Source organism: Coregonus clupeaformis, chromosome 7 (assembly GCF_020615455.1).
Source record: "Coregonus clupeaformis isolate EN_2021a chromosome 7, ASM2061545v1, whole genome shotgun sequence".
In the NCBI taxonomy this organism is placed as follows: domain Eukaryota; kingdom Metazoa; phylum Chordata; class Actinopteri; order Salmoniformes; family Salmonidae; genus Coregonus; species Coregonus clupeaformis.
This window is the reverse complement of record NC_059198.1, coordinates 21743906-21762138: the sequence shown is the minus strand read 5'-3', so window position 1 is coordinate 21762138 and position 18233 is coordinate 21743906. Positions and strand designations below refer to the sequence as shown.

The window sequence follows — 18233 nt, the reverse complement described above, 5'->3', positions numbered from 1 at the left end:
GTAACACACTACGCCGTGAAGGACTGAAATCCTGCAGCGCCCGCAAGGTCCCCCTGCTCAAGAAAGCACATATACATGCCCGTCTGAAGTTTGCCAATGAACATCTGAATGATTCAGAGGAGAACTGGGTGAAAGTGTTGTGGTCAGATGAGACCAAAATGGAGCTCTTTGGCATCAACTCAACTCGCCGTGTTTGGAGGAGGAGGAATGGTGCCTATGACCCCAAGAACACCATCCCCACCATCAAACATGGAGGTGGAAACATTATGCTTTGGGGGTGTTTTTCTGCTAAGGGGACAGGACAACTTCACTGCATCAAAGGGACGATGGACAGGGCCATGTACCGTCAAATCTTGGGTGAGAACCTCCTTCCCTCAGCCAGGGCATTGAAAATGGGTCGTGGATGGGTATTCCAGCATGACAATGACCCAAAACACACTGCCAAGGCAACAAAGGAGTGGCTCAAGAAGAAGCACATTAAGGTCCTGGAGTGGCCTAGCCAGTCTCCAGACCTTAATCCCATAGAAAATCTGTGGAGGGAGCAGAAGGTTCGAGTTGCCAAACGTCAGCCTCGAAACCTTAATGACTTGGAGAAGATCTGCAAAGAGGAGTGGGACAAAATCCCTCCTGAGATGTGTGCAAACCTGGTGGCCAACTACAAGAAACGTCTGACCTCTGTGATTGCCAACAAGGGTTTTGCCACCAAGTACTAAGTCATGTTTTGCAGAGGGGTCAAATACTTATTTCCCTCATTAAAATGCAAATCAATTTATAACATTTTTGACATGTGTGTTTCTGGATTTTTTTGTTTTTATTCTGTCTCTCACTGTTCAAATAAACCTACCATTAAAATTATAGACTGATCATTTCTTTGTCAGTGGGCAAATGTACAAAATCAGCAGGGGATCAAATACTTTTTTCCCTCACTGTATGTAATTGTATCTAAGCACCAAGATCTTCATAACAATGATCAACACTCAAAAGATGCTCAAATGAAGCTAAAGAATGTGTGGGATGCTTTTAAGAGTTTTCTTTGGTTTAAGTCTCCAGAGAACATGACAATTGACCACATTGGTCCAAGCAACATTCTAACATACACAGATCAGGAATTGATAAGAGCTTTCACCAATGATGTTGTCAAACAAAGCCAGAAGATAATCGAGACAAAGCCCATAGAAAAGATGGGATACAATGACAGTTACATGCAAGAAATAGCAACTAATGTCAAAGAAAGCGTGAATGAATTTGAATATGCATTCAAAATGGAGTTTACGGTGGATCTTTCACTTCATGTGTGTGAGCTTGCAGGAAGTAAGTTAGCAGATTCCCATAGCAAATTCAGAAGCAACAATGATGCCCTTACTTACCTGGAGAAGAAGAGACCACAGTACAACAAGATTTTCAAGAACTACTGCAAAGGTTCCTCATCTGCAGCTGTGCTTGGGGAGTTAATTTGCAACACACTGAAAGAATCGATTGTACAGGCGGCCTATGACCAGACGGCCATTGACTTGGCTGTAGAAATGCAAGTAAGTCACCCACCATTCAGTGGAAATAGGTCTAACATAGAAAAACACATCCTGACATCACTGGCGGAGGAGGAGAACTTTGACAAATTCATGACCTACATTCACAACCCAAGGAAACACTTTGAGAGATTTATTAGAGAGGAGGTAGAGAAATATATCCTGAAAGAAAAAATTGAAGGGAACATAAAAGGTAAAGAGCAGCGTGTGAGACATGCAGTGCATACAGCAACAAACACGGTCAAAAACAGGAATGGAGACACCAACATGTGGCTTAGAGAGCTTTCCAGTGCTCTAAAAGATTAGCTGAAATTTGCTGAAAAGCATTTCAGTGATTTCTGTGACATAACCGACTTTGACTTCCTCGAAGAAGAGGTAAGGCAAGGTCTTACCAAAAGAATCATGGAGATCAACAGAAGCCTCAGCAATGTGTCACTCCTGCACATGAAGCAGTTCAGGGAGAGGCCAGATGAGATTCTAATCAAACACTTTTGTGATTGCTGGGCACAGTGTCCCTTCTGTAAAGCCATCTGCACAAACAACATGGAGGGACACCCACCGAAGGATCACAATGTCCCTTTTCATCGCCCTAAAGCAATCAATGGATGGCACTTCAAAGACTAAGTAGAATTTTGTATTGATGTTTGTACAACTTCAGTAACAAGTAATGGCTGGTTTTACCCATCCCATGAATCAGAGGATAAATATATTTTGAAAGAATACAGAAAAGCTGTCCCAAGATTTGCTGATTGGAGCATCACCCCAGACCTCTCTGAACTTCCATACTGGAAGTGGTTTGTTTGTCGATTTCAAAAAGACCTGGAAAGGGTTTATGAAAAAGAATTTCAGAGTGAAGGTGAAATTCCAATTGAATGGAGGAAGTTCACAAAACAGCAAGCTATTGAAAGCTTAAAGAAAATCTAAGGGAGCTCAAATAGTAAAAACATACAGACATGATGGCACAAGCATGATATTGTAAACATGTTGACATTGTAAACATGAACATAGTCAGAAACTGAAAAACCTCTTGGCAGTGTGCCCTTGAGCAATGTACAATAATGCACCTCTTGTATTATTCTAATCAGCTAGGCCTATTACACATCTTATTTTGATACAATCATTTAACTCAATCTGATAGACTAACAGGAAAAAGCCTAGTTATTGGCCTCATTTTGGGATCAAAAATGTATATGCAATGTTTTGAGTGTGAACAATTTATCACATTTCCTGTCAAGTGATAAAGCCTTTGTACTATTTGTATTGTATTACCGTAAGCAAATACTCAATAAATGCTCTGAAATTATGAATTAAACATATTGTTTGCTCTTTCTCACCAATATAATTCCATATTGACTCCAATATTTCACCTGGCCAAGATGTGGGTGCAACACTTTTTGTAGTAGTAGTAGTAAAGGAATCAAAGTGATTGACCAATGGTACTATAACCTTATCCTCATTTTACCCTTGTGTTTAGTGTACGTCGATTGTGAATATTATTGCAACAAATATACCATACCATTGGGGAAAAAGATAAACAATGACAGACTGTGGTCAACCCAGATACATATTTAATATGTCCAACAGTTCGCTAATTCATATATTAGAACAATGATTTGATAAATGTCATTGATCCTGTCCTAACCCATTGATCTAACTAATTCACCCCTCATATATTGGGGTCTAGTAGATTTTGAAAGAAGTAAGTTTGAGGTCTCCTTTGATACGAATGTAGGTAATGACGTCTAGGCCTTCACGATTGGGGAACTGGATCTCCTGTCCATCAGGCATCTCCACTTCAAACATGTCGCCCGTCAGCTTCAGCACAATCTTGAGAGGGAACGGACAGAAACAACATTTGTTTACATCATTAGTGTTGTAGCACATTCCCCCTTACACCCACATGGCCAATTGCAACGTACAAGCTGGACTTGCACTGTGCAGTGTATTAGCGCTGGTTTCCTTAAAACAATACTAGCGGGAGAATACATGCATATAGGCCCTAATTGTTTCTGTTATATTGAACACCTGAAACACTATGCCCAAGATTCTCCATTTGTCTAGTCAGGACCAAACCCCCCTCCCTCCCTCCATCTTTCCAACCTCCATTTTCACACCTTGAATGTAGAACCCCTTTGGAGTGGATTGTGGATCTCTCTCTTCTCATCACCCCAGCAGCCAGCAATCTTTGAGTTGCATACGAGCACAGTCCCATCAGTGTCATCGTTGAAGCGTGGATTAAAGTGCAGTGCCAGGTCGTCTTCATCACAGCCCAGGTCGATCTGGAACCTGGAAATGGGAAATAGGAAATCACATCATTCCAGAATCCCTAATACATGTCTGTCTAACATTAATTGATTTCACACATACAGTATACCAAAACTAAACCATTCTCTGGTCTGTCCTCTAATCTTTTGAGCAATAATTTGTGAAACTGGTAGTTATTTCAATTTTTTATGCACAAATTAATCTTATGGGTCCCTCTGTGTGATATAAACACAAAAAACAGTTAAATGTACCTCTCAGCCTCATCCATAATCCTTCCCTGCACTTTGAACTGGTCTCCAGCTCTCAGCTCCACATGCTTCAGCTCAAGTTCCTATTAAAAACCATATAATTAAATTGAGTGTTTTTGAACATAAGGTAAAAGGGATTTGGTATTTTAATATGTCATGTTGGGTTATAAAATATTTAATGACTGGCTTTTAATAATCACTGGAATCACAATGTACAGTGCATGCATAGATTACTTTTTCAACAATTACCATGTTGTCGAAACATAATCAAGACTCAAGGGCCTGACCGTTTAAATTAATTCACTAAGCAACACATATCTGAGTGCAGTAAGCATGTAGGCTTTGGGCTGATAAGATTTGGGCTGTCTGTATAAACACAGCCTAAGCCTCTTCAGTAAGTAACTGTGTGGAATAAAAGTATCAGCACAAGCATGAAAGTTAATGAGACTTACCATTGGCATTGCTATGTTTTCACTAGTGGTGAAAGCGGCCCTGAATGTTGTTTGAGTTGCAAGACGGACTGGGATCGGACAAGATAACCTTATTTCCTGAGATACAGAGAGTAAAAGGTTAGTTGCAAGTTTGAACTATCCTTTTATGTGCGCAACCCTCCTCACACAGGTCACTCACTGATTAACATGTTAATATGAGGCGTGCTTAATGATGATAAAAAATAAAAAATGAACATTATCTCACTCACACCCTGATACTAGGTTATGACAAGAAGCTTGGTGGCAGACTGGCAGTGAAGATAGTTGCCTACTAAACTGATGCTTTTACTCACACTGAAAAGCCTGATCTTTGATCAAAGTCACTCCGATCAGTAATCAACTGTGTAGTGCTGCACTGTATATTATAATGAGTGAGATAATCTCTTCGTCACACACTAAACTACAATAGGTTACTGTATCTACCTAGAAGACAAGGTGTAGTGCTAGTGGTGCTGTAATGACAGTGTTTAAAGTAACTGACTGTCCAGTGAAAAATCTCACTTTTAAAAGCTCATGTTGTGTTAACTCATACCCAAATAATGTTATCAACTCATCCTTTACTTATATTTTGTGGCCAAAGCATAAATTTGAGAGAAAGAAAACACACTTCAAACCCCACCTTAAACTTGTATCTCAAACAGACCGTTTCAAAAATGCTTGCTATTTCCTCGTATAATGTGATGACACAATTTTGGCCGAGACTTCTCATTGGCTCATTGGCTGAGCTGGCCATTAAGTTGTTTACTTGTCATTAATATTTTTAATGACCGGTATACGCCCACAGCATTCTGTTGTTGGGGTACGCCCACACCATTCTGTTGTTGGGTACGCCCACAGCATTCTGTTGTTGGGTACGCCCACACCATTCTGTTGTTGGGTACGCCCACACCATTCTGTTGTTGGGTACGCCCACAGCATTCTGTTGTTGGGTACGCCCACACCATTCTGTTGTTGGGTACGCCCACACCATTCTGTTGTTGGGTACGCCCACACCATTCAAACACAGAAAAGCAGCTTTTTAACATAACATAAAAAATTGAAGGAATAAACTATTTCACTAATATTTAATGAATTATAGATCATATTTCATAGAAATCTGGAAACACTGGACAGTTACTTTAAAGTGCACGATCTGCCCTTGACAAATACAACAATTAATAGATTTTATGAATCAACAGTATATTCAGATACAGTGAGGGATAAAAGTATTTGATCCCCTGCTGATTTTGTACGTTTGCCCACTGACAAAGAAATTATCAGCCTATAATTTTAATGGTAGGTTTATTTGAACAGTGAGAGACAGAATAACAACAACAAATCCAGAAAAACGCATGTCAAAAATTTTATACATTGATTTGCATTTTAATGAGAGAAATAAGTATTTGACCCCCTCTCAATGAGAAAGATTTCTAGCTACCAGGTGTCTTTTATACAGGTAACGAGCTGAGATTAGGAGCACACTCTTAAAGGGAGTGCTCCTAATCTCAGTTTGTTACCTGTATAAAAGACATCTGTCCACAGAAGCAATCAATCAATCAGATTCCAAACTCTCCACCATGGCCAAGACCAAAGAGCTCTCCAAGGATGTCAGGGACAAGATTGTAGACCTACACAAGGCTGGAATGGGCTACAAGACCATCGCCAAGCAGCTTGGTGAGAAGGTGACAACAGTTGGTGCGATTATTTGCAAATGGAAGAAACACAAAAGTACTGTCAATCTCCCTCGGCCTGGGGCTCAATGCAAGATCTCACCTCGTGGAGTTGCAATGATCATGAGAACGGTGAGGAATCCGCCCAGAACTACACGGGAGGATCTTGTCAATGATCTCAAGGCAGCTGGGACCATAGTCACCAATAAAACAATTGGTAACACACTACGCCGTGAAGGACTGAAATCCTGCAGCGCCCGCAAGGTCCCCCTGCTCAAGAAAGCACATATACAGGCCCTTCTGAAGTTTGGCAATTAACATCTGAATGATTTAGAGGATAACTGAGTGAAAGTGTTGTGGTCAGATGAGACCAAAATCGAGCTCTTTGGCATCAACTCAACTCTCCGTGTTTGGAGGAGGAGGAATGCTGCCTATGAACCCAAGAACACCATCCCCACCGTCAAACATGGAGGTGGAAACATTATGCTTTGGGGGTGTTTTTCTGCCAAGGGGACAGGACAACTTCACTGCATCAAAGGGACAATGGACAGGGCCATGTACCGTCAAATCTTGGGTGAGAACCTCCTTCCCTCAGCCAGGGCATTGAAAATGGGTCGTGGATGGGTATTCCAGCATGACAATGACCCAAAACACACGGCCAAGGCAACAAAGGAGTGGCTCAAGAAGAAGCACATCAAGGTCCTGGAGTGGCCTAGCCAGTCTCCAGACCTTAATCCCATAGAAAATCTGTGGAGGGAGCTGAAGGTTCGAGTTGCCAAACGTCAGGCTCGAAACCTTAATGACTTGGAGAAGATCTGCAAAGAGGAGTGAAACAAAATCCCTCCTGAGATGTGTGCAAACCTGGTGGCCAACTACAAGATGAATCCACAAATACAATTTTAAACATATCTTAAATGACAGTGTTTTCACGAATTTGATTATATTATATTGAAATCCAGTCAAAAGCAGTATGGTCCTTGCAATCCGGAATCCTTGGGACGTCCCTACCCCATTGAAGTAGAAATGTTAAATGGTTAAGGTAAGGATTATGGTTAGGGTACGGGTTAAGGTTAGGGTGGGGACGTCCCAAGGATCCCAGATAGCACTGACCATCTCTATGGGGGAAAAGGAAAAATAATCATTGACAGTTTCCGCTTGGCCATACTGTTGGCCTTGCAGTGGGTGGAGGAAGTTAAGCCAGACAGAGTAGTTATTTGCTCTGATTCATGTGCAGTGTTAATGAGTCTCCAGTCCTTTAGCTCACGTAGCAGACAAGACCTGCTTTATGAGGTGCTACAAACCCATGGCAGGATTAAACAGATGGGTATTCAGATAAGATTTACTTGGGTCCCAGCCCATGTGAGGGTGGAGGGGAACGAGGCAGTAGATGAACAGGCTAAACAAGCACTTAGTAGTGGGGATGTTGATGTTGAAGTGTCAATGAGCAAGGCAGAGGCAAAAATAATGATATATACAGTGATGGTGCAGAGATGGCAGGAGCAGTGGAATAGAGATAATAAGGGAAGGGAAGGGGAGGACGGCAGGAAGGGACAGAAGAGAGGAGGCTATTTTTACAAGATTAAGGGTTGGGACACAGCCAGTTGAATAAGACATTACATGTGATAGGAAAGCATCCATCGGGAGGTGTGATTATTGTCAGGAAATAGAGACTGTGGAGCATGTATTGCTACGGTGTGGGCAGTATCAGAGGGAAAGAGAGAGGATGAGATCTAGTATGAGGGAGAAGGGGATACAGGAAATTCGTTTAAAGAGTATATTGAGTAGAACGTCATTAGATATAGTCTAAAATATTTTGTTATATTTTTTAAGAGAAACGGGGTTGGCAGGTAGGATTTAGTTTCTCCCTGTCTCTGGCCCACACTCCAGTACGGTAGGAGGCGGTAATGCACGATAACGTTGGATGCCAACCGCCAATAAACCCCGAAGAAGAACACGAAGAAGAAGAAGAAGACAGTTTCCGCCAAATTCTCGGATGTGACGAGGACAAGTAAACAGAATCATATTTTTGACAGATGATTAACCAGTGAAGTGGTTCGAACAAATACAAAATAATCTCAAATAAAATGTACATTTAAAGAAACATTCCCCAGAGGCATGAGATAAACGTTTGTGTGAAGATAACAACGCGCGTGTTATCAACTGTCGGAGGTAAATAGCTGGCCAATGGCCACCTTTCATTTGTATCATGCTCATTTGCAATGTACCTGCTGCTGCCATAGCTGCCAACGTTAGGTAGCCTAGCTAGCAAGTAAGCTAAGCATTATTTAGGGGGGTAGCTTGCTACTAACGTTGCCAGTTTTGTTGTTGTTGCTTTCATTACAAAAGTACATGTTGACTTTTGCGACAACATAGTCTAGCTAGGCTTGAACCAGTAACTACTAGCTGGGCTTGAGGAGACAACGATCTCGTCATATTCGTCATCTACTCAAGCCCAGGTACTGGTTCAAGCTAGGCTCCGCTATCTACCAGTTGTGTTGGCTTCATCATTAACTGACAGCAGCTAGCTAAGTCACTTTTCTTGCCAGCAAATAAAGGAACGTTTTCTACTTATATTTGTTGCCCACACATTCTGTTACAGTTACTGTGGCATCAAACTTAACCTGAGATGGCATTTTGTGTGAGTTAACTAGTTAACTTTAAAAATATATATATTTATAGATTAATCAATGCCATTCTTGTTTTCCTCGTATCCAGATTATACAGGATAAACAGTCCTGGAATGTTCACAGACATGGACTATGACTTGGAGGAGGACAAACTGTAAGTAAATATGATTTGCATCCTTTTCTTGTTCTACAAGTACAGTGCTATCAGAAAGTATTCAGACCCCTTCCCTTTTTCCACATTTTGTTACGTAACAGCCTTATTCTAAAATTGATTAAATAAAATGTTTTCCTCAATCTACACACAATACCCAATAATGACAAAGCAAAAACAGGTTTTATAAATGTTTGCAAATGTATACAAAATACAAATAAGTATTCAGACCCTTTGCTATGAGACTCGAAATTGAGCTCTGGTGCATCCTGTTTCCATTGATCATCCTTGAGATGTTTCTACAACTTGATTGGAGTCCACCTGTGGTAAATTCAATTGATTGGACATTATATGGAAAGGCACACACCTGTCTATATAAGGTCCCACAATTGACAGTGCATGTCAGAGTAAAAACCAAGCCATGAGGTCGAAGGAATTGTCCGTAGAGCGCCGAGACAGGATTGTGTCAAGGCACAGATCTGGGGAAGGTTACAAAAATGTTTTTGCAGTATTGAAGGCCCCCAAGAACACAGTGGCCTCCATCATTCTTAAATGGAAGAAGTTTGGAACCACCAAGACTCTTCCTAGAGCCGGCCACCTGGCCAATCCGGGGAGAAGGGCCTTGGTCAGGGAGGTGACCAAGAACCCGATGGTCACTCAGACAGAGCTCTAAAGTTCCTCTGTGGAGATGGGAGAACCTTCCAGAAGGACAACCATCTCTGCAGCTCTCCACCAATCAGGCTTTTATAGTAGAGTGGCCTGACTGAAGCCCCTCCTCCAGTAAAAGGCACATGACAGCCCGTTTGGAGTTTGCCAAAAGGCACTTAAAGGACTCTCAGACCATGAGAAACAAGATTCTCTGGTCTGATGAAACCAAGATTTAAATCTTTGGCCTGAATGCCAAGCGTCACATCTGGAGGAAACCAGGCACTGCTCACCTGGCCAATACCATCCCTACGGTGAAGAATGGTGGTGGAAGCATCATGCTGTGGGGATGTTTTTCAGTAGCAGGGACTGGGAGACTAGTCAGGATCGAGGGAAAGATGAACGGAGCAAAGTACAGAGAGATCCTTGATGAAAGCCTGCTCTAGAGCGCTCAGGACATCAGACTGGGGCGAAGGTTCACCTTTCAACAGGACAATGACCCTAAGCACACAGCCAAGACAACACAGGAGTGGCTTCGGGACAGGTCTCTGAATGTCATTGAGTGGCCCAGCCAGAGCCCGGACTTGAACCCGATCTAACATCTCTGGAGAGACCTGAAAATAGCTGTGCAGCGATGCTCCCCATCCAACCTGACAAAGCTTGAGAGGATCTGCAGAGAAGAATGGGAGAAACTCCCCAAATACAGGTGTGCCAAGCTTGTAGCGTCAAACCCAAGAAGACTCGAGGCTGTAATCGCTGCCAAAGGTGCAACAAAGTACTGAGCAAAGGGTCTGAATACTTATGTAAATGTGATATTTCCGGGGGGGGGGTTTATTATAAATGTGCTAAAATTTCTAAAAACCTATTTTTGCTTTGTCATTATGGAGTATTGTGTGTAGATTACTGAGGGGAAAAAACGATTTAATCAATTTTAGAAGAAGGCTGTAACGTAACAATGTGGAAAAAGTGAAGGGGTCTGAATACTTTCCAAATGCAGTGTACATCTCATCTAATTGGCTTTGACAGCGCTTGCTTTCCCAAATCATATTGTAGACACTAGACAGACAATGTATTAAAAGGATCTCCGATTCTTCTTCAACAGGGGGATCCCTACAGTCCCTGGGACTGTATCCCTGAAGAAGGATGCTCAGAACCTGATAGGGATCAGTATCGGGGGTGGGGCACAGTACTGTCCCTGTCTCTACATTGTCCAGGTATTATGTACCTCTATACTGTACCTCAGACCATTAGAGCGGTTGTGTTTGGTTCTTGATTCAGTAGCTACAGTTGAAGTCAGAAGTTTACATACACCTTAGCCAAATACATTTAAACTCAGTTTTTCACAATTACTGACATTTAATCCTAGTAAAAATTCCATGTCTTAGGTCAGTTAGGATCACCACTTTATTTTAAGAATGTGAAATGTCAGAATACTAGTAGAGAGAATGATTTATTTCAGCTTTTATTTATTTCATCACATTCCCAGTGGGTCAGAAGTTTACATACACTCAATTAGTATTTGGTAGCATTGCCTTTTAAATTGTTTAACTTGGGTCAAATGTTTCGGGTAGCCTTCCACAAGCTTCCCACAATAAGTTGGGTGAATTTTGGCCCATTCCTCCTGACAGAGCTGGTGTAACTGAGTCAGGTTTGTAGGCCTCCTTGCTCGCACACGCTTTTTCAGTTCTACCCACACATTTTCTATAGGATTGAGGTTAGGGCTTTATGATGGCCACTCCAATACCTTGACTTTGTTGTCCTTTAGCCATTTTGCCACAACTTTGGAAGTATGCTTGGGGTCCTTGTCCATTTGGAAGACCCATTTGCAACCAAGCTTTAACTTACTCATTACCTGTATAAAAGACACCTGTCCACACACTCAATCAAACAGACTCCAACCTCTCCACAATGGCCAAGACCAGAGAGCTGTGTAAGGACATCAGGGCTAAAATTGTAGACCTGCACAAGGCTGGGATGGGCTACAGGACAATGGAGAGGTTGGAGTCTGTTTGATTGAGTGTGTGGACAGGTGTCTTTTATACAGGTAATGAGTTCAAACAGGTGCAGTTAATACAGGTAATGAGTGGAGAACAGGAGGGCTTCTTAAAGAAAAACTAACAGGTCTGTGAGAGCCAGAATTGTTACTGGTTGGTAGGTGATCAAATACGTATGTCATGCAATAAAATGCAAATTAATTACTTACAAATCATACAATGTGATTTTCTGGATTCCGTCTCTCACAGTTGAAGTGTACCTATGATAAAAAATTACAGACCTCTACATGCTTTGTAAGTAGGAAAACCTGCAAAATCGGCAGTGTATCAAATACTTGTTCTCCCCACTGTAGGCCTTGAAATACATCCACAGGTACACCTCCAACTCTCAAATGATGTCAATTAGCCTATTAGAAGCTTCTAAAGCCATGACATCATTTTCTGGAATTTTCCAAGCTGTTTAAAGGCAAAGTCAACTTAGTCTATGTAAACTTATGACCCACTGGAATTGTGATACAGTGAATTATAAGTGAAATAATCTGTCTGTAAACAATTGTTGGAAATATTACTTGCACAAAGTAGATGTCTTAACCGACTTGCCAAAACTATAGTTTGTTAACAAGAAATGTGTGAAGTGGTTGAAAAATGAGTTAAGTGTATGTATCCAGAGTGTTAACTAAGTCAGAAACATTAGATTATGGATGCATTGTATAACCCATTATCTTGAACTTTCTTAAAGCATTTTGTTTTAAGGCTCTAAGCTCTTATGGCTTGGTTTTTGTCATTATTGGATATATTCTTTACCTGTAACTGGGATCTCTGTCAGGTCTTTGACAACACCCCTGCTGCTCTGGAGGGGACTCTGGCGGCTGGCGACGAGATCACAGGAGTGAACGGCAAACCTGTGAAGGGCAAGACAAAGGTGGAGGTGGCAAAGATGATTCAGGCTGTCCAGGTACAATAAGAGGGCTTGGAATCAACTTTTCAATCAATTTTGGTTTGATACTACAAAATGCTACAAACCAGTTATAGTTATTTTTTTGATAGCCACACAACCCAAACCATAAGGCAAACCATATACCAACACTGACAAGACTAGCACTTACCAGTAGATACAAATTAAAAGTCCAAAGCCACTGTATTTTATCCTGGATTCTGTGTTTTTTACCAGTAAATGACCAGTCAGTCTGAAAAGGGCTGCGGTCACTATTAGACGTTGAATAAGAGGGACACCTCAGATCGCTCAGCGCATTTAGTGAGAACAGGACAATAGCCAGGAGTTTAGGCCCTCACGTCACCAGTGTGGAGTGGCAATGTTGTTTTTGAATCCATTGTGACGACACAGGAAGCTATGTGAGTTCAATGACTACCCCACCATGGTCTGTGCTCAGGATTAGAGAGATGGGGAGAGATGCTCCACTGTCTGTATTAAAGGATTAGAATGTGCCATTGTTGCCCTTAGGCTTTGCTGACTCTTTCATTTTTTTGCCTGCTATGCCCACTGAATTAATCACCACAGTGGTATTTATTGATATTACTTGCAAACTTTGTGCAGTTTTATCAGAGGATCTGTAATTCTTATGTTTCTACACTTGCAGAAGCACCTTTGTTTGGCATAAATAACTGCTATATTGTGCAGTCTTGTCCTTCATGATTTTCAGTTTAAATTAGTTGCAGACACACTTAGTACACATGGATGGTTTGGCAATATCTGGTTGACCCATGACCTTTCTGTCACTCGAGTCCCCAGACTAACCAGGGGAGGGAGCCAATGTCAGGTTAGGTAGATCTATCAATACTTTATTGTCTGGGGGAACCCGTAGGCTATATATTTTAGTTTGAGTAATATGACCCCTGGGGGAAGTATCTATGTGGATTTGCATCATGGTTTTTTATTATATTGAGGTGGTGTTTGAGTTACTGACTTCCTTATCTCTTCCATGCATTCCTCTTGTCTTTGCAGGGAGAAGCAACGATCCACTACAACAAGCTGCAGGCTGACCCCAAACAGGGGAAGTCACTGGACATAGGTAACAGTCGCAGAATAAATATCTCTAAAATATACAGGTAATTGACAAAATAAGGGAAACACCAACATAGTGTCTTAATAGGGTGTTGGGCCACCACGAGCCAGAACAGCTTCAATGCGCCTTGGCATAGATTCTACAAGTGTCTGAAACTCTGTTGGAGGGATGCGACACCATTCTTCCACAAGAAATTCCATCATTTGGTGTTTTGTTGATGGTGGTGGAAAACGCTGTCTCAGGCGCCGCTCCAGAATCTCCCATAAGTGTTCAATTGGGTTGAGATCGGGTGACTGACACGGCCATGGCATATCGTCAAACATCAGCCAATTGAGCAGTCTTCGTCACTGAAGCGCTTGCCAAACGTGCCCCAACAATCACCCCTCTTTCAAAGTCACTAAGATCTCTTCTTCTAGCCATGGTAGCCAAAATAATGGGCAACTGGGCCTGCCCAGCATTTGTATACATGACGCTAAGCATGACAGGATGTTAATTCCACACCTGTGTGGAAGCACCTGCTTTCATTATACAGTATTCCTCATTTACTGAAGTGTTTCCTTTATGTTGGCAGTTACCTGTATATGGATAGAGTACTGTCCTTACTCACCAGACAGACAGATGCTACCCATCATAGTATGTTTTTACATTGTGTTGTGTGTTATCTGGTGTGTTTTAGTGCTGAAGAAGGTGAAGCACCGCCTGGTGGAGAACATGAGCTCTGGTACAGCCGACGCTCTGGGGCTCAGCAGAGCCATACTCTGCAATGGTGAGACTGGGACAAAACACGCTGTCCATGTTATAGATTTCTCTTATTTTTTTCAAACTTTTCTTTCCTCGTTCCATACATTGAAAACAGTCAATAGAAGCCAATTCTGTTGACATCACCCCTAAGACACTGACCGTGTCCGAATACCCATACTAGCGTACTACATACTTAAACTGCATACTCATTTCGCCATTTGATCTAGTAGAATTCACTTGTCTTTTCCAACTCACGTGTTTGACAACAGCTGATAATCAGATAAATTAACGCGCTGTAACAAAATGAACGAATGGCATGAGTCAATGCAATCACGCATTAGATGACTCATTCGGAGTACTATTTTTTTTTAAATGCACATACTATAAAATGTCATTTTTTCGGATACTATCTAGTACGCTAGTATGGGAATTCGGCCACGGCCGCTGTATAAGCTCTGTTCCATCTCATGATTACTGATATCTTCTGGACTGGGGAGGGGCACTATGCCACTACTGTAAGTGTCCTTATACTAGGTCCTTTTCTTTTTCAGATGGGCTGGTGAAGAGACTGGAGGAGTTGGAGAAAACCGCAGAGCTGTACAAAGGTATATTTTAAAAGGTGTCATACAAGTTCACACAAACATTTGACCTCGATTGTAATGTTATTATGTGTGACATTCTCCATGCTCTCTCCCCTCTTCATGCACCACTGTCCTTGTTTGTCTCCTTACAGGCCTGATGGAGCACACAAAAAGACTGCTCAGAGCCTTCTTTGAACTCTCTCAGACTCACAGAGGTGAGTTACCATGCCTTGAAACTACACAAACATTATATTAAACTACAGATATAGACACAGTGTATAATGATCATACTCAAGCTCCCTCACACTGAAAGTGAACAGGTTTGTATTTATTGTAATGAGTTGCATGCGATGAGACTAGATGTTTGATTGTTCCACTCTCTCCCTCTGCCTTGATGACCCTCAGCGTTTGGGGATGTGTTCTCTGTGATCGGGGTACGGGAGCCTCAGGCTGCAGCATGTGAGGCCTTTGTGAAGTTTGCTGAGGCCCATCGCAACATGGAGAAGTATGGCATCCAGCTGCTAAAGACCATCAAGCCAGTGAGTAGTAGAAGACATTAACAAACAGTCAAATCAATACACAAACCATTAACAGGATTCATATGTGAACACTCCAACAAGCTTGCATTCACTCCTGCATATACCTTGATTAGATAACGTACATCCCCACACATCCTTACATGTGTATATATAGTGAATCAACTCCTACATGTGGACTAATCATGTTCCTCTCTCTGTCTCCTGTTTTGTAGATGCTCCATGACCTGAACACCTACCTTCATAAGGCTATACCAGACACCAAGCTCACCATCCGCAAATACCTGGATGTCAAATTTGAGTACTTGGTGAGAGCAGACCCCTTATTCAAAATGTCAACATTGATCAACTAAAAGCAGGGTCTAAACTGTAGCGAAGCATTTCTTTCTAATGTGTTAGTCATTGGAGTAAAAGTGAATCCATTTTGTGTTCCAGTCTTACTGTCTGAAAGTGAAGGAGATGGACGATGAAGAGTACAGCTGCATTGTGAGTACCTTACCTAACTACTTATGCCTGTAGTCCATACATAAACACTGAGATCATTGAGTAACAAAGTGGATCTCTGTAGCGTGTTTGTGATTTAGTTTTTCTTAAATACCTGTGTGTTTCCTTAGGCGATGGGAGAGCCCATGTATCGCGTCGGCACCGGTAACTATGAGTACCGGCTTGTGCTGCGGTGTCGACAGGAGGCCCGTGCTCGGTTCGCCAAGATGAGGAAGGATGTGCTAGAGAAGATTGAGCTACTGGACCAGAAACATGGTTTGTTCTCTCTCTGTGTCTGTCTACCTATGAGAATCATCCTCTCCATTAACGCTCTGTCCGGCTACCTTTAATAAGTGGACAGAGTATCTCTCCAAACAGTCTCTTCTGTTTGCCCATTACTAATGGATCTAAAGAAAAAGCCTTCCCACTGGGCAAAAGTTGGTTGAATCAACGTTGTTTCCACGTCATTTCAACAAAAAAATGCAATGTGAGGACATTGAATCAATGTGGAAAAATTATTGGATTTGCAAAGTCATCAACGTAAGGGAATTTTGTCTTTTTTAGTTCACCCAAATTTGTATTATAATTCTTTTTTATTTTACGTTGAATTCAAGTTAGTTGACAACTCAACCAAATGTAAATCAAAACTAGACGTTGAACTGACATCTGTGTCCAGTGGGTTACTTTTATCCAATGTACGATCAGTCCCTCACTCTCTGCTTCACGTTCTACTAATGTATCAGACTGAGCGTTTCTCTACTAATTGTAGACAGTATTTTACCTCTGCACTGCTAGGAAATACCAGATCTGTTTTTCTGCAGTGATCAATCTAAAGTGTGGTATAAAGGTAGGGTGTGTGTTAACATCCGTCTCCATCCCTGCTTCCCTTCAGTCCAGGACATCGTGTTCCAGCTGCAGCGTTTTGTGTCGGGCATGTCGCGCTACTACGACGAGTGCTACGCCGTGCTGAAGGAGGCTGACGTCTTCCCCATCGAGGTGGACCTCTCCCGCACAATGATGAACTACGGCAGCCAGTCACACTCCTTCACAGAAGAGGAGGAGGAGGGAGGAGGAGGAAGTGAAGAACAGGATGGGGGTGCTGGCAAGCAGGCTGAGAACGGTGCTGAAAAACTGATTGATGATTATTGAGAGTTTATGTGATTGTTTTCTGGAGCATCAGTCCACCTTCTACATCTACCAACTGCCACTCACTCTGCATTTATTTAGCAATGATTAGTTAAATATGTTTAAATGGTCAGCAAATTCATCACACTGGAAAATACTACTGTGAATTGCACTTAGCCACATTACATTTTAATGGGGGAGCTGAACATAGTAGTGATGTACAAATCACTTGTAAAGGATGAGTGTATCATGGCTAGGTTCGGCCCAACCAGCATTTTAAACTGTATGACCATTTTGAAGGAACCTCTGTCAAATGAAATGTTATAATTGCACAGTGTGTTTGTTACACTTGTCTTTTTCCATCATTGTTAAGCATTTCTCTGTCTCGCTGCTGCACCCAAGACTAGATTCTCAGCCCCACTACAGTACAATAAGCATAAAACAAGTGCAGTAGAGGGATGTGTTTAATCAAAGGGACCTTTGTTCTCTTATTTATTATGTTTTGATTTGTCAAAAACTGAACTGTATTGATTTTGTGGTGAAGCTGTAATCTGGTTACATTGCTACTCTTGCTCAGTTCCACAAACCAAGTGAACCTTGAAGAACATACCAATTTGATATTTTTGTGTAAATTGTTTTTATTTTGCGCTATGCTTAATGTATTATTCATATACAGTATGGATCCATTGTGAAAACCATGGGCTCATAAGGGATTTACAATATAAAGAATATACCGGAATTTACATTGCTGGAGCTTCCAGAATGACTTATTTTATGAAGATACTGAATCTTTTTATTTCTTATGGGGGTTTTAATCTTGTGTTGGGCTCTTCTGTGTTTGTCTTTGTTTATGTTACATGTCGTGTAGATAAAAAGGTGTTACGAGCCCCGTGGCTCTAAACATCTAGGGTGGATGGACATGAGACCCGTAACATAAATTCATGTAAATTATAAGTGTGGCTGGGAACAGTGAGAACATAACTGACACAACAACCATGAACTACCGTCAAACACAAAGTGTTTATTGCTGAACACACGGTAAGGGTTTGGGAAAAAGGGCTGAGCAGGACCCAAGAAATGAAACAATAGTGTAAAACCCCCTAAACTGATCTTGCCTGCCTCAAGAACCGCTAGGCTACTGCTACCA

General features: G+C 41.7%; 2 protein-coding genes across 2 annotated transcripts; one reads left to right on the top strand and one right to left on the bottom strand.

Moving 5' to 3' along the window:
• Window positions 1-928: 928 nt before the first annotated feature.
• LOC121569021 (galectin-2-like) lies at window positions 929-12876 on the bottom strand. Its single transcript, XM_041879603.2, has 6 exons — window positions 12703-12876; window positions 12401-12498; window positions 4492-4587; window positions 4043-4122; window positions 3641-3812; window positions 929-3353 (listed from the first exon to the last, which is right to left on the bottom strand). Exons 3-6 carry the CDS (start codon window positions 4498-4500, stop codon window positions 3207-3209), a joined length of 408 nt encoding a protein of 135 aa, XP_041735537.1. The 5' UTR covers window positions 4501-4587; window positions 12401-12498; window positions 12703-12876; the 3' UTR covers window positions 929-3206.
• Window positions 8183-17834, top strand: LOC121569020 (PRKCA-binding protein). Its single transcript, XM_041879602.2, has 13 exons — window positions 8183-8348; window positions 8895-8960; window positions 10705-10816; window positions 12423-12551; window positions 13560-13626; window positions 14297-14386; window positions 14913-14966; window positions 15095-15157; window positions 15348-15481; window positions 15694-15786; window positions 15914-15964; window positions 16093-16237; window positions 16854-17834. Exons 2-13 carry the CDS (start codon window positions 8920-8922, stop codon window positions 17108-17110), a joined length of 1236 nt encoding a protein of 411 aa, XP_041735536.1. The 5' UTR covers window positions 8183-8348; window positions 8895-8919; the 3' UTR covers window positions 17111-17834.
• The last annotated feature ends 399 nt before the right edge of the window (window positions 17835-18233 follow it).